Source organism: Protomyctophum parallelum, assembly GCF_964188405.1.
Source record: "Protomyctophum parallelum genome assembly, chromosome: 7".
In the NCBI taxonomy this organism is placed as follows: Eukaryota; Metazoa; Chordata; class Actinopteri; order Myctophiformes; family Myctophidae; genus Protomyctophum; species Protomyctophum parallelum.
In genome coordinates this window covers 32433956-32450903 of record NC_139705.1, presented here as the reverse complement: position 1 = coordinate 32450903, position 16948 = coordinate 32433956, and the positions used below count along the sequence as shown (strand labels likewise).

Below are 16948 nucleotides of genomic sequence, written 5' to 3'. Positions count from 1 at the left end.
TATGGTGGGTCAGATGTATGGTACATGATGTGACATGTATTCTATGGTGGGTCAGATGTATGGTACATGATGTGACATGTATTCTATGGTGGGTCAGATGTATGGTACATGATGTGACATGTATTCTATGGTGGGTCAGATGTATGGTACATGATGTGACATGTATTCTTCTTCAAGATCAATAAAGATACAAATCAGAAAATCAAACAAACACACTATTATGCTATATATTATGCTATATACACACAATTCCATGTAACATCAATTACTTTCATATTTTAAAGTTGATGTTTAGTAATGGCGTGCTGTTACCATAGAAGGTCAGGTAGCCAAAGATGCCAGTGAGGAGGTACATGATGAACATGGCTAAAATGGAGAGGTTGCCAATGTTCTGCATTCTCCTCTTGGTCGGGCTTTAGTTGAGGGGGGAAAGGTAGACAGTGTTATTTGGTGTTGATTTCACAGTGACATGTAGAGAACAATGCTAGATTCACAGTGTACAACATGCAAATGAGTTCAACATACAACTATCCCAACTCCTTTATGTAATTCCAGTGAGAAAATCCAAGCATTATTTCTGGCTATGATTCCACCATTCTTTCAGAAAATAATGGTGTCCACACTATAGTCACAGAAACACTGAGAAGTAGTGATGACAAATCAATTAAAAGTAAAAGGTGTTTTCTTGTCCTACTGGTTTTAGAGAAACTCATCGTAACACATGACACTGAATGAGGCCCTGGTGTAAATAAAAACGACATTATTTTAGCGTTTCTGGTTAAAATTGCACTGGTGAAAATGAATTATTTGGCTACAAAGGATTAGCAATTACGTTGTTAATTGGAAAATCAATATAGATAGAATCACATAGTCCTTCTTCCGAAGGCATCAAATGAATGCTATATAGTGCAGTGATTTTCAAACGGCACACCTATATTCATAGTGAACATAGCCGATCTACAAGCACTCAAGCTTGAGCTTTTAGATTTGTTAAATCTGCTATAAGTCTGAAATTTGTGGGGGGGAAAGTATTTAAATGAAAAATAATTCACCTATAATGACATGCTCAACATTGGCACACACGGGTAAAATATATTAGGGTATGTAATTAGACTCATAATTGGGAAATTAGTGCACAAAGTACTGATATAGTAAGCTAAACAATTCATTCACAACTTGTTTGTATCATTGTATATATTATAATAACAATGTGTGGTACTCACAAAACCCCCAAGGCACACGTGAATTGTCTAAACAAAGAATAGAACTGGCACACCCACTAGAAGGCAGGTGCAGAACCAACAGTGGATATAAGGCAATATAAAAAATAGTCTGCACACTGTACTGTAACTTAGTACAGCTTTACAAAGTTACAGTGTGTGGACTTCTATATATATATTTTTACAATACCCGGATTGTCTCACAGCACCAGTGCACCTCGGCACACCATTTGGAAACCACTGCTTATGAATAGTGTGTATTTTTTGTGACATGATGGGTTTCACAGTATTACATTAGTCTGCCATTTACTTGCGCAGTTCAGTGTAGATGGGAAGCACTTCCGGGTGGCACACAAATGCGAACGCCAAGATGGGGATGGTGTACGCCGTCTGCAACCAAGTAGAAGAGAACTAAATTTAGCCACAAGGTGCACGTTCACGTGACGTAATTCAAGCAATGCTTTGAGGGAACACAGAACGCTCTTCAGTTGCAAATGGTCAAGTGGCTTGCTCCTGTGTAACACACAGGGGTGTAGAGGGGGGGCTTCTCTCAAGGCTAAAATTATTTTTGGGCAAGAATTTGTTTTTTTTACTTTTATGGATACGATTAAGCATTGTAAACCCTGTTTCTAAATAGGCTATACATGTCTGCATGTTGTAGTGCGTATCAGCGCGTGTTGCGCAATGCGCATGCACGCAAATGCACGTGCATGTGCGCTCGCAAGTGTCTTATGGGGCGTCTGGGCGTCCCCCCACTTCTAAAAGTAGCACCACAACACTGGTAACACGATGCATGAAGCTATGACTTTAGCATATTAAATGACCAGAGCCCCTACTGCAAATAGCTCCTGACCATGTGTGGTGAGACACAGTGCACACTGGACTGGACTGACCCTAAATGAACAATTCAGACTTTGCAACCTGGAACACATCTGTGTTTAACAACATTAACCATTATTTTATACTTTAGCTGTTGAAAAATAGCAGATCTACAGGCTCATAACGCGGCCGCACCGAATAAGCTATTTTTGAAAAATCGTGAAAATGTGTGCAAATCTTTGAATATATTCTTTCCCAGCGAACGTTTTTAACTCAAATCTTTGCTCCTTGGGGTCCCTGGAACATATAGCCTAATAATATTTTCAGATGGGGGTCTGCGGCCAAATACATAGATGTTGTAGAATCTGGTCTCAGGTCTTAATGGATTACATTACATGATCATTTTGTGGTTGTGGTTCTTAAGTCGGGACGTCACCTCTTGGTTGATGGTGAACAATTTGGGCTCGCACATGTCACCCGGGATGGTGCTGTTAGCGGAGGAGTTGGCAAAGGCCTCAAGGGGACAAGTGATCTTGAACCTCTTGTAGATGACCTGTGGTGGGTAACAGAAGAATGGAGTGGAATGGAGTGTGGAGAAAGTGGGGAAAAAAAGAGGAGAGATTGTTCATTGTTTATTATTGAATGGATCCCCATTAGCTGACAGCTAATTAAATTAACACATGAAAATACATAATTACAATACATTCTGCAAAATTAAATCCATGAGTATACATAATTACAATATATTCTACAAAATTAAATACAACATAATAAGAATAAGATTCTGGTCATGTGCTCAGCTGCTCTTTAGAGCAATGGAGCATACTTGAAAGATAATTAATGTGTGGTGGTAACACGTTCCAGAATGATATTGTGTTTGTTTAAGGAGGTTAATGTGTTAAATGACCATGGCTGGCATTTCTGGTGTAATAATTATGTCTGTTGCTTGATTTAATAACTGTTTTTATAAATAAATAATAAATAATCTGGTGTTTGATTTAAAAGTATGTTTCTGAAAAACACGAGGACACTACATTGCAGTTTGTGTTTGACAGATAACCAGGACAGGCGTGCATGCATATTTTCAATATTGTGTTTAGGTCTGTCTTTAGTTGCCGCTGACCATATGACAGGACAATGATGAAGGTGACCTAAAACCAAGGACTGTATCACTTGACTCATAACTGAGGATGTCAAGTAGATGGAGCACTTCCTGACCATGACTATGCCTCTTTCCATTTTAATTACAATGCTATCAATGTGATCAGCCCATGACAATTCACTGTCCTATAAAACACCAAGCAGTTTAGTTTTCTTAACCTGTTCTATAGATATACCTGACATTGATAGATGCAGCTGAGGGTCACCAATAAGCATATGCCTTCATGGTGCAATACTTTACTTTTTGTCTTGCCAACATTCAGTGCTAGTTTGTTATTTTTCACCCTGTTAGACGCCCTTTCTTGATCCTGATTTAAAGTTAAAGTTACCAACTCATTCAAGGTAGGGGCTACTGTACAACGTTGTATCATCAGCATACATTACATAAATCGGTGTTCAAAGTTACACAAGGGAGATCATTTGTAAAACAAAAAAAGAAAAAGTAAAGGACCTAAGCAGCTTCCTTGAGGAACTCCACCGTTATTATACTTACAATCTGATAGGCTACCATTAAAAAACACTCTCTGTGATCTCTCTGATAAGTATCTCATCATTCAATCAAGTGCCAAACTACTAAATCCATACTTTCCTAGTTTAGATATCATTATGTCATGGTCTATAACATCAAATGCAGTGAAAATATCTAGCAAGACTGTATCAAGTACCAACCATCTTCTTGTCATCAGTTAACTGAGCTAGAGCAGTTGATGTGGAATGACCTTGCCTATAAGCATGCTGGGAACTAGTGATCAGTTTGTTGTTATGGTTCAAATATTCTTGAATTAGTTTAAAAACTACTTTTGCCATTCATTTACATTTACTTTTTATCCTTTTTTATACATATGATGTGGGGGTGACAAGCAGCAAAGGCCGTCGGAATCGGGACCCCAACCCGCGGCACGGACTACCTGCCTAGGTGCCACTAGGCCGGCCCAGGCCAATGTCCAACCAAGCCTTATGGCAATCTCTGTATGTTAGGTAGACAAAACATGAGAGGGCGCACACCAGTGTTGGTGAGGTGCTGGCCTAAGGCAGTAAACAAGTCAAAATAAGAAAAAGGCAGCACAGTCTTAGCCACGATTCAGCATCATAGCTACGAGTGTGCAGCCTTTTTCTTATTTTTATTTAAACTCTGTATGTTAAGCACTTATTGGAAATGTGACAAATAGGATGCAATTCTTAACAGTTTGCTGATGCTGTCTAACATGTCAGTACTACCAGCATGGCATGCAGTGATGACAGCACGTTCTCAATGTCAGAATGTCACTTGAGATGTTAGAGCCATCAGGCTCTAACATCAATAAGCCATTCTGACCTACTTACTTACTTACTTGCACACTCACTATATTGTTGCTCATGCCGTGTAAGATTAATTGAACCCAAAGAACATGGAAAACATCAGGTGATACGGACTCACCGAGGACAGGAAGAAGACCATGCACATGAGGGAGAAGCCACTGGTGTAGCCCAGGTACCCTGCAGATTGCAAACAGACAGTCCTCTCAGACCCTAACTCACCTAAGAGATGTGTGCAGCCTACATGTACAAGGACTAGTAAATAAGGACCAAGTGGTGGCTATTCTGCGGCAAATGGTTTTATATTCAGATATTTATCCTGTCCAGTCAGTTTGCTGTACTGTAACTGATTTGCAATATCTTGAGATAATCATCATCTACAGCAGGGGTTCTCCAAGTTTTCGGCCGGGGACCCCCGGAAATGCTTTGGCAATGTCTCTGGACCCCCGCCCCGCCCCCTCCCGACCCCAAATATAAATTGACTGCTTCAATAACCAGTACAATACACCATAAATAAATACTGAAACCAGATATAATCATTATGGAAGGTGTATGCATGTACTATGTGTACTAAGTAAACTCTTCATTTCCTATTTCCAGCCATTTGTATTTGCGGACCCTCCAAAATAATTTGGCGACCCCCCCAAGGGGTCGCGACCCACGGGTTGAGAACCCCTGATCTACAGTACATGTGTAACAGATGTTATACTTCTAATCTATAAAACTGTTTTTTATCAATTAAGTATACTGAGTATTAAGTATTCAGTATAATTAAAACTTGTATTTAAAAATTGCATTTCAAAGAGCAGAACTACAGGCATGCTTTAAGCGCAACTTGAAGCAACAAAGGGCCCTAGCTCTAGCACAAGGAGCGTGAGAATGCATTGGATGTGTGTCCAGCTAAATTATTTTATTCAACATTGTGTTATCTGGGAGAAAGCAAGACGCTTTTTGTGGGCTACCTACCAGCACAGCAAAATAGCTGGTGGCAACACACACTCGGCTGATGCAATATTGCATAATATGCCCTGGCCTATAATATGCATAATCCTTTCAACCTCAATGCTGAGTCTCTCAGCAATGTCATCTCTACATTATTCAATGTGAGTGTTGTTTTGAATTTGGATGGATTTTGATTGCAAGGAAGAGTGTGTGTATTGTGAACTTAGGCATGCATATAGGCTATAATTAGAATAATGCGCTCTCTAAATAGAATGGAAATATCTGTGTTGTCACTGCACTGGATTTAAGAGAAGCTCGGGGCAGGCCTATTGCACAATCGCTTCTTGACTTTTCTGAATGTACCTCAGATAGCAATCTGCCAATCTGGGTGTGAAAATGAAAACTGTGTCGGTTGTAAACCAATTATTGCGCTGCACTTGCCGGGTGTAAGATTAAAGATGGAGTTTTTCATGTGTCTATGAGGTGACAGTACTTCATTAGACACCCTGGAGTAGTTTTTATGTGCAATGGTGTATTAACTTTGTATTTACTATTTAGGGTTTCTTCCTGGAGGCTGAACCATTGACAGTCAAACGGGCCAATGAAATAAACAGTAATATAGTGACATCACATTATCAGCCCTCCCACTTTATCATACAACTACAGCTGTGGGTGCGGCTTCAGTTCACCACCCACCAGGCAAACCAGGCATACTTAATGAACTGGTGGGCGTATTTGTTAAAACAACATTTTAACAAATACTGTACACTTTTTTGAAAAAAATTATACCTCCTTATATAACAATAAGACCTCATGATCATGTTTTTTTTGGGGGGGGGGGGGAATCACAGCACTCCATCTTTAATAGTGCAGAAATTGTTCAGTATTAAGACTAGTGTGACTCAAAGTGGAACCGAGGTCGTTGACATACCCAAGTGTTTCATCAGCGCTAGGGGGAGGATGATGCCCGCGCTGACAATGACGATGAGGTAATTTCCATTCATGAACCAGTCACTATGCACAGGACACCAGACAATAAAACACACACATATACACACACACACACACACACACACACACACACACACACACACACACACACACACACACACACACACACACACACACACACACACACACACACACACACACACACACACACGTGGTTAAGGGTGTCTGTGTTGTCTTTTATAAATATTGAACCCATAACAAGAGCTTGTGACTAAATAATAACAACATTGGACTCATTATACTCAAAATTGTACAGTACTTGAGTAAATGTACTTGGTTACTTTACACCACTGCTAAGTCACAGCATGATCATGTACGTACAAGGAGGCACGGCCCAATGGCAATAGCTCAGAGGTGGTGGGTGAGACTGAGGATAGGGGTGGTTAATATTTAACCAACTATTATTGGTTTAATGATCACGGAGGGCAATGTTACTGGTCATAATCAATGGCCTTGCATGCCTTGTATAACAGTATAGCTTGCTGAAAAGAACTGATCTACAAGCTATCAATGCAATGGATTGATCCGTTTTTTTATTCTTTTCACAGTAGATATAAATGTCCTCTATTTTTGATCATTCCCAGCTCGGAAAACACAATTACATGTTGCTCAGATCAGTCAGATGTTAGTCTTTGTCTAAGAGGCAAGAGCAGCTCTCGTATTCATGAAGAAACGTTGTTCTGGCTGCTTTGCATTCACAAAAACATGCCACATTATGTGACATGTGTCTTTTGTCCCGTGCATATGGACATGCATGCGCATTGGTGCTGCAGTCTCTCTGTCTGTCTGTGTTGTAGGCCGTGTGTGTGTGTGTGTGTGTGTGTGTGGCCACCAGAAGCAGCCACCAGTACTTACTCAGAGGTTGATGTCTGGCCAAGAAAGGCCTGGATGACCAATGGTAACTCATATTTCACAATGAAGAGGTAACTGGACATAGCTGTGAAGGAGGAAAATAAAATTCGGTTTAGGAAAAAGTGTAACAATCCAATGAACTTTGTAATGATTTAAGCAACAGTGTTCATTCTGTCATTTCTTCACATAATATAACATTCAACAGGGGTATTCTCAAGGACAGAAGATTGATGGTTAAATTAATATTGTTACAATTATTAGGTCAGGTCATAACACAATTTTAGTTTGTCATCATACATTTTTACAATGACCATTGACCAGTGACCACCATCCAAACATCTCCAGTGTCAATATCCTAAAGGTTAGGGCAACTAAAGTGACTCAGCAATTACTATTGTCAAGGTCAGACACCTTGGGACTGTGGGTCACACTGTAAAATCTATTTAATTGAACTCAGACATTCTACAAATGCAACCATATGGGTCCATTTAGTTACTGTTACACTCTCTGAGTTCAATTAACATCCAGGCGTTTAATGTGCAACCTTCCAGTGTTCATGTTAAAAGTCACAAAGGCTAAATGTAGGGTTCATGAAGGATGCGGGCACCTTGATTAACCACTTGAACCACAAAGCCTCATTCACTAGACATCTACAGTATAAGTTCACAGTGTAAGACATCAAGGAAACAAAAGCAGAGAAGTACATGCAGTTCCAAACCAGGCTTTCACTAAGCTTAGAGGGTTTAAAAAGTGATGACTAAATTGCATCTTCGCCCTCTTTCACTCAAGCCCTCTTTCTTCTAAACATTTCTACATATTTGTTTATCCAAAATAGCACATGTGCTGATATTTATTATTTACATAAGAGTGTGTTGGTAAATGTATCACCAACAGCTCCAGTTGAGCTAAACAGCGGTCAACAGAAACAAGACCTGAGGTTAAACTGGATAGCTCCCAAGTATTAACAAGTGTAACTGTGAAGCACAGCACGAATAAAGAAGCAGTATGGTCCGGAGGACATTACTGGTTAAACGAGTGTAAACAAACAATTTTCAAACCAGCGTTAAATCATCATCTCGTAGAGTTTAACGAAAACATATAATTTGTTCCTCCCTGAGTTCAACAGAGAAATGCATTGGTCTCAGTTGTCTTGCACAGTAATTGCTAACTTCTACTAAAAGGAAATTACAGTCCATTCTACTGAAACACTGGCTGTTGGCAGACATGTTTTGTTTAGCTCTTTGCCATCAGACTGACTTGAACCTCAGACACTGACTCTTCTCACCAGTGCTATGCTACCACGTAGATTGAACGAGTGATCATAGTCTTCTTGTCTGAAAGTGATCGAACTTTCACCTACATTTAAACCAAGCATGTCTCTTTCACTGCACTATATACAGGGCCCAGTACTATTACAACTGACTATCAAATAATGCACATTTGGAATCCCCATAGCATCTCTATCTGCCTCCTGGTGGCGCTATAACAGGCCCATGTGAAAAATGTGGGGCAGAGGTTCAGCTCTGGCATCCAGGGAGTGTGTGTGCAGACTCGGAGCTGCGATCAAGCCAACGGTGCTAGAGATTAGCTGTCCACAGACGGACACACGGACGGACAAACGGACACACGGACGGACAGAGTGCAAAACATACTCTCTCCATGCCTTCGGCCTGGTGGAGACAATGAACTTCATACAGAGAGGCACGTATAAAATCATATTAAATAGCAGCACGTTATACCTGCTTGAACCTGTTGTATAATTATTAAAGTAGTTTTATTACCGCGAGACCACAAACCCTTGGACGAAGAATCATCCTGAATCATCAGTTGGATGAGAAGGCAGAGCTCTCTAGAAGAGGATCTGTGTGTTTCTTTGCTTATATCTGGAGTCTAAACTGACAGATTAGACTCCAGATAAGCCAAGCAATCAGGACCAAATTTCTTGTGCATGCTGGCAGTAGGCCAAGGGTGTACCTCCATGCATTTTGTGTATACAGTATGTATGTACTGTATCTGTATGTACATTGTACTACACATGTATATTGTGTGTATTTTGTATTTAACTTTCAGTTCATAATGGACATGCATGTGAGTCAGATGGACAAAACCTTGCCCACATTTGCAATCATAGATCACTGATGTCATTAGCCACATGGAGTCTGAGATCCACATGCCATGCCGTAATTAGATCCTGTCTTAGTTGTGCATCCACCTTTGTAACTATTGTATTGACTTAATAGTACTAAAGAAAACCCTGTGTGAAGTGAGGGGAGCTCTTATCATCGTACATCATCATACATCATCTCATTCCAGCCAATCACAATTTGCATCCTCATCTTCGTCATCAATGTTTGTGTTACGCAATGTTTGTGTTTATACAAACACTCAAAATTGTCCGTGCCATTTAATGTTTGTGTTGGGACACAAATTGGGTTACATACACCAAAAGCTGGACACAGGACCTCAATAAAGAATTTTAAATGTCCTTATGATAATTAAGAACAATTAGGACCTACCACCGATGTTATGAAGAGTAATAACGACAGCAGCTACTATTTTTCCTGGATGTCCAAAAGCACGAAACCCCAACTGCTCATAGGCTCGGATACCTGTGCACAACAGTAAGAAAGCAGAATGTTAGCTCAATGGCAATGGACTTGCTGGAATATATCTCACAGTACAATCTGGAGTTGCTATGTACAGTACAATGATTGATTGAATACTTTATTAACAGTTGGCAGAAAAAAGCACAGGAAAGTACTGTTCTATACGATCTACTAACAGTAAGAGGACTTAAAACCCAAGAAAGCCACTGGCTTGTTTCCATTGGGGTCCTTCATATTCAATTCATCAGAACATTTAATGACATACAAATATACAGTATTATGGTAAAACATCATATTATAAACGGTTAGAAATCTAAAGACAAATATGTAGAGTAGGGGGCGGGGGTCCTTTTAACCAGTTTCGAATTGCATCCAACCGTAAGTGCTCTTTGAAAGCGGCGTTGAAGGAGAGGCATTTGCATTCCTTTACGACTGTTGTTAGGCCATTCTAACATTTTTGTGGCATAGGAGCGAAATCAATTTAACCTCTTGTTTGAGCCAAATCTAGGTTGAACGTGATTAGTGGAGCTCCCTCTGATGTTGTGATTGTGGACGGCGTTGGCGTTTAGGAAATAGTTTGACAGATATACGTACTGGGTGTCTTTGTGGTGTCGTGTATCTTGTAGACCAGGCCAAGTTGCTGTACTCTGTCGCGAGTGTCGCCTACCACTCTACCCTAAGCCTGCCTGGGCAGCATTCCATTTCTGGTTTATGATCCGGTTGGGAGCGGATAGTAACTTTCGTCATGTTGTAGTCAATGATTTGTAGTCATCTGGCAGGAAACCACAAGGCGGAATCAGTACTATGAATCATGAATGGATACTTCTTATTCCACCTTGTGGTTTCCTGCCTGATGAAGTTGTGAAAAGTTGTGTTCTTTGGTTGACTTTTTTGATAGTTTCTATTTTATCATTGGAAAGATTTGCCTTTGAGATGACGAAAAAGTCTTACCCACAACTCCAGCACTGCTTAGGAGAAGGTGAATAGAGTAGCTTGACAGGAGGGCAATACATGTCAACAGAATCCTGTGGAACACAAAGCAACGAAGACACTTTAAACGAAAATAGTTTTTAAAATAGTTTTCGGCACAACCCTCAATTAAGTGCCTTTCATTTGCTGAGGTTTCTTTTTATTATTTTATGCCTGCAGCCAAATATCTAACCTCGACTGGAGTTTAAATCAAATGTTTTTTTTCTACTGCATTCTATCATTCTAGTATAATCCTTTTATGTGAATATTAACATGTGGATTGCAGAACTCACAAAATTGTTCACATTGCGATTACAGGCATCATGACCTGATGTTGTAATTCCTAAAACAAACCTATGCCACGTTGCCATCCATGTTTAGTAAAGCTGCTATAAGCAATAATATGTCAACATTTTGTGGGAGCGTTCTACCCATTGCTGGCTGTCTAAATACCAAAAAAAAAGAAGAAAGGTCATTACAAATCTGACATATTATTGCTTATAGCAGCTTTAACATCAACTTATATTTGACAAGCTTATTCTTCTAATGTGTTAAGTGAAACTGATGATTATAGGCCAGATGCCAGCAGTGGATTTAAACCTCTTTTGCGTCCAGACACTTTGCTCTGTATTTACAGCTTGAAATCCCTTTTTGGAAGAACCCCATGTGCTAGGATTCCCACCACTGAGATAAAACATGAGCACCACTAGACATCTCTCCCACCTGCTGCTGTGTACATGAACTGTAACTCCTGCATGGTGTGTGCCAATACAACTACTTGGCTTCATGCAGTTTTGTTTTAAATCAGGGGCTTTCAGCTGGTGGTCCATGAAGGTATTGTATGTGATCCCTGACCAAGTGACCATGCATCCAGAAATGTAGAGAAGTTAGGATTAATTAACTTTTGTTTTCTCTCCCCCCATTTTTATTTCATTGTATTTTATTTTGGAGAAGCTTAGACCAAAACTGTTGGTATTTGTTTTATATGAGGACAGAGGAATTAAAGACATGATCAGGCTACAGAAGATGATCAGCTCATGGCCTTTGTGAAGTTCTGGATGAGCTGCAAGATTTCCCAGAATTTACAGTAAAAGCATTTGAGTGTTTATTGCCATATATTGGTTGTTGATGGTACCCCAACTTTCAGCAGCTGTCAAAAATGTCCCTAGGGTGGTTGAATAGAAACCAATGTGGGATATGTTAGTAGACAACTTTACCAACACATTGGTGAAGATAATTCTTTGTAAGAATATGTATTCCCAGATTTTATGGGAGGGATATTAATATCACAATATTCCCAATATGGTGGTCCCTGGTTCACAAATTTGATTGAATTCATAATTGTTTATTTTTATGGGTTTTTGTATGGACATTTGCTAAATGTTTGTATATTTGTTCAGGTTATTTCTGTTTACAAATAAAATACAATTCAGCTTGGCATGATTGCGATGTCATGTTATAACTTATACGATAACTAAAGGGTAAAAACAAGCTAAAATGACGTGCAAATTTAGGGCCACAGATACCAAACAAATAAAACCTCCAAAAACGTCTTTGACCAAGTTGTGTGTAATATTTAACTTGATGAATGTGAATGCACTCGTTTGTCAGTTGTCCTGTGCTGAGGTACATTGCATGTTTGTCAAAACACGAGCAAACATAGAGAAGACTGCAAGTCTTCTCTATGTTTGCTTGTCTCTCTGTACACGCTGGTGCACAGTGCACACGTGTAGATGTTTGGTTTGGCCGATATATAGGCTATTATTTGACATTTTTGACAACAGACGATGTGTTCCAATTAACCTGATGCCCCTATTTTTGGCATAATCATTATAGGAGAAATGTTTCGCTTTTCACAATGTTTCAAAGATAGCAGATTTACAATTTCACAATGAGTTACAGCGTAATGCATCGTGAGCATTGTAGATCGACTACATTTTAGATTTTTTAATAGGGCTTCAAGGAGCATTCAGTGATTTGGGTGCCCCAGTAGCAAGATGTGCACATGCACGCTCTACATGCACGCGACAGGCCAACAGCACACACACCTGCCTCCACTCGATCATGATTGGTGGAAGGCCCCTCTCTATCCTGATTGGATGAAGACTGGGCCACCTAGCCAAAAATTAAACCTATGGTTTTTTGACCCCAGGGGTTAACTGGGGACAGGGAGGAACTCCTTATATGGTCAGCACACACTATAGTAGGGAGGATTATCACAACAAAACAAAAAATAAGTGATATTTGAATTAAGTGAAATCATTGAATATACATTTAAGTGGTTCTATAAGTGGTTATTTGAGTACATTTTTTATGTCTTTGCATACAAGTTAAATGTTCTCAAATGTAAACTCAAATCAAATCAAATTAAAGTTTTTTAAATGTATTACAAATATGTTTCTCTTTTTTCTTTCCTTTTTCTTTTTTGTTGTTTTTACAAAACACGGTAATCGGTGGACTAGGACTCTCCTAAATTGGTCAGACCCTACACGTGTGTGTGTGTGTGTGTGTGTGTGTGTGTGTGTGCGTGCGCGCACAGTGGTACTCACAGGAAAAAGACGATGCCCGTGTTTGACATGGCGTACGACAACCCCAGGATCCCACTGCCCATGATGGCGTTGCTGAGGTTAAAGGCAGACATCCCGAAGGAGGTTTTACCTTCAAACTGACACAAAGACAAAAAAACAGGAATGCTTTAAAAAAAGACACATTCACAAATCAAGGCTATATTTGCCTGATATTATTTTGTTGAAAGTCATATAATTCTTAAAGGGCCATACCGGCAGTCTGGTATGTTTAGGCCATTGACTAATATGGCTCATGAAATATTGACATTACTGCCGACCATTTTACCAAAGCATTTGGCTACTGTAGATTGTTAGATTTTTGAGGAAGCCACTGGATTCCATTCATTTCATTACGGTATGAAAATCAACTGTTTCAATTATTTTAATAGAAACAACTGTGAATAGATGATGACTTTGATGGTCCTTTAAGATCGCTCATATGAGAAGACTTGTGCTTAACCACTTTCATTATATCATTATAGGCGAACATGTTCATAAATGTGAGCTTGTAGATCGGCAACTTTTGCTGCCCAACACCACAGTGAAGTATGATATATAATTAAGTGATTACATTTAAAGATACCAAAAGGGTCATCAGTTCAAAGTGACATTGCAAGTGAAGTTAGATTGAAACAGATGTAGATAAACTGCAAAACTATAAAACTAAAATATCAAATGTTTTGGTTGGTCTGTCAATTATGCACTTTGTCCTCGTTGGCCTACAGCTACTGAAATCCTGAATTGTTTGTGTGTCAATTAAAGTCATTTTGGTTTCCCACGCTATATTCGATGATAAGCAGGGTCTGAAACTCTGCGGCTGCTTTACTAAAACCCTGACATTTTCTGTCCAAACCCAAGTGTAACCCATGCGGTATATACACGTAATTGGGAAATTACATTAAGCAAAACAAAATTAGCTTGGCCCAGGGCCATCATATATACCTACAGTTATCGCCTGTCAGATTTGTGCACAGGTAATAAATAAGGTAATAATAATGTCAGGTTCATGCTCACATCTGTGAACTGTGTTTTTTTCGTTCCATCACTCTTGTGTGGTAAGAATGTTTCTTCTTCTGGTGGTACACTGTGAGAGGATTATAGCAGAAGCAGTGCAGTTCAATGCTTAACATATCTGATTTCAAGCGTACATTTATCGTAACATTTAAATAACATAACATGTCTTAGGAGAGATGGCAACAGTATTTATGTTGTTTTCTATAAAGCTGTTCTTTTCATCTTGTTATGAATTATTAGAGTGTGAGACAGGAAAAGCAGGTAAGGTAAGACAAAATCAATAAATAAATAATACATTCATAGCACTAAGTTGTGGAATTTATAAATATAAATGTCTTTACAACATACCCTTCTTCCAAAGGGGCGAAGTCGTGGTGGTGGTTTCCATTGGAGAGCTTCTGCAGTTCCATACTTCCAACAGCTTGACAAGGACGTGTTATTGTGGTGATAAACAGGCGTGGGAAGTTACTGTGCTCCTCTCTTCACAGAGCGAAGGAACTGTAAAAAGTTGAAAATGTTATGTAGGGCATCAAATCTGAAAAGGAGAAACGCAAGGGTTACGTTAGGAGAAAGACTCTGAGGTGAACGAAAATGCCATGTTGTGAGTCAAATACATTTTAGGATTGTTTATGTTGGGCCATGTTGCTATGGGGCACGCACACACGTGCGAGCGTGCGCACACACATGTGAGCTCCTGCATCCCTCTCAAAACACACAAGCTCCAGATGACATGACCATTAAAACACAGAATATTGTCATTTTAGAGCTCACCAGGCAGAGATGCAGAGATGCAAAAATCAAATTAAATAACATTAAATAAAGACATAAACACATTTTTCACTTGCATACCCATGCTGTGTTGTTCAACACCTAAATGGCCCACTATTTGTCAGTCAGTAAGAATACTTAATTATTTTATGATAAAAACGGCATGGACTGAGGTTATATTTCCAATCATCTTAAACTTTAGTGTGGATAAAGGAAGCATATTTACTGTATCTTTTACACTGCCTACGCTACAACCACAACACTTTCAATCATTGAAAACTGAACCCCGTGACACTCACGCTCAGTGGTTTTAGAATGCCAGTGATGTGAGATGTTGGAATTATTTTTGTACTGGTGGGCCAGAATATTTTTCTCCAACCCCTGGGATCGGATACGTGGCTCTACAGCTCACAACTTGGAGCATAGCCAAGGCTCACCAGCTGCATGCAACTCCCAGCACTGCAGTTGTTGGCCCTCTCAGCCTTGTAGCGCACAGTGACAACAGTAGGCTTGATAAGAGTTGGCAGGCACTACGGCTGACCTCTCAAGACAAACAGAATTGAACTGTCTCCTCAAGCATTGACGTTTTGTACAGCTACCATTATGGACGTGACGTCATGTACAACATATTCGTAATTTTGCTGCCTCATCTTTGGTCTGACTTTAAACTAAATGCTTATAAAGTAGTTTTCAGTCAGGGATGTAAATATTATCACTGTTGCATGCATCTTATACAAAGAATGTATACTATATATCGGTTTATGTTCTTCGCAAACCACTTTGAAACATTTTAAAAAGAAAACAACAGATCAGGATCACCAATTATTACCGGACAAAGACCCGATATAATACATTGTGGGTTCAGACCTGTCTCATGACCCTTGTGGCATGTCACCTGATTTCTCTCAACCTTCTCTGCTGCTTCTGTTCAATGTGCTGTATAATAAAGTGGAAATGTCTCCAAACAAATTAAAACATACATTGCACCAAGGAAAAGGATACATCTTTTGGCTTTCTTTTCTGAGACCTTCTTATTGATTTAACACCAAGTTGACAGATGCAATAGAACTTAGTTTGAAAAGCGTTACCAAACTTCACATTTAGCTGCAACATGCTTCCTGTGCTTGAGTCAATACTGCATGTCAATTCACTTTGAGAGAGTCAAATCTATGTTTTTTTTTCCAGTGTGGTTCCACTTTTGGATAAAAGGCTTTAGAAAGCTTAAAGTTATTTTCAACTTTTTGGGAAACAACCAGGAACATCTGAGGAAATCACGCTTGAAAGCAATCGTGGGAAAATATAACACAACTAAACTTTCAATGTTTACTGTGAAATATCTAGTTTCAGTCAATCCTAACATACCCCTACTACACAGTACAATCCTCAGTGTTCATTTAACTCTGCAAGAGTAAAAACTGACGTGTTTGCCGTGCAAATTGGTTCAGGTTTACGGTCATTTCAGTTCAATTGTACTTTCAGAGGAGTTTAAACCTCTATAAACCTGATCATTAATAGTTCACATTCTATGAAGACCTAATTCTGCACATTAAAACCTGCGATGTGATGGAGGGACATCACGTCCTCTTTTTAGAAACTTACCGTTCCTGGAAAAAACACTTGGCAAGTCTTTCTGATTCTCTCAGATCACCATCATCAAGCACTACTCTATACTATCTAAATTAATCAGATGTTATCATTGATCAATTACTGTATTATTGGTTGG

General features: G+C 39.4%; 1 protein-coding gene across 5 annotated transcripts in view; it reads right to left on the bottom strand.

Annotated features, from left to right (window-relative positions):
• Positions 1 to 16948, bottom strand: part of slc38a5b (solute carrier family 38 member 5b) — a 32413-nt gene that overhangs the window by 12236 nt on the left and 3229 nt on the right. For 3 of the 5 annotated variants that reach the window (XM_083769559.1, XM_083769558.1, XM_083769560.1), the window contains 11 exons: positions 14806 to 14992; positions 14458 to 14527; positions 13426 to 13541; positions 10859 to 10932; positions 9818 to 9910; positions 7305 to 7386; positions 6370 to 6452; positions 4618 to 4676; positions 2476 to 2592; positions 1531 to 1610; positions 313 to 413 (listed from right to left, as the gene is read on the bottom strand). In XM_083769559.1, coding sequence (XP_083625685.1) covers positions 313 to 413; positions 1531 to 1610; positions 2476 to 2592; positions 4618 to 4676; positions 6370 to 6452; positions 7305 to 7386; positions 9818 to 9910; positions 10859 to 10932; positions 13426 to 13541; positions 14458 to 14527; positions 14806 to 14867 — 937 coding nt within the window. In that variant the 5' untranslated portion in view covers positions 14868 to 14992. Of the gene's footprint in view, positions 1 to 312; positions 414 to 1530; positions 1611 to 2475; positions 2593 to 4617; positions 4677 to 6369; positions 6453 to 7304; positions 7387 to 9817; positions 9911 to 10858; positions 10933 to 13425; positions 13542 to 14457; positions 14528 to 14805; positions 14993 to 16824 lie in introns of all 5 variants that reach the window. The other 2 variants (XM_083769561.1, XM_083769562.1) reach the window with 2 other exon arrangements.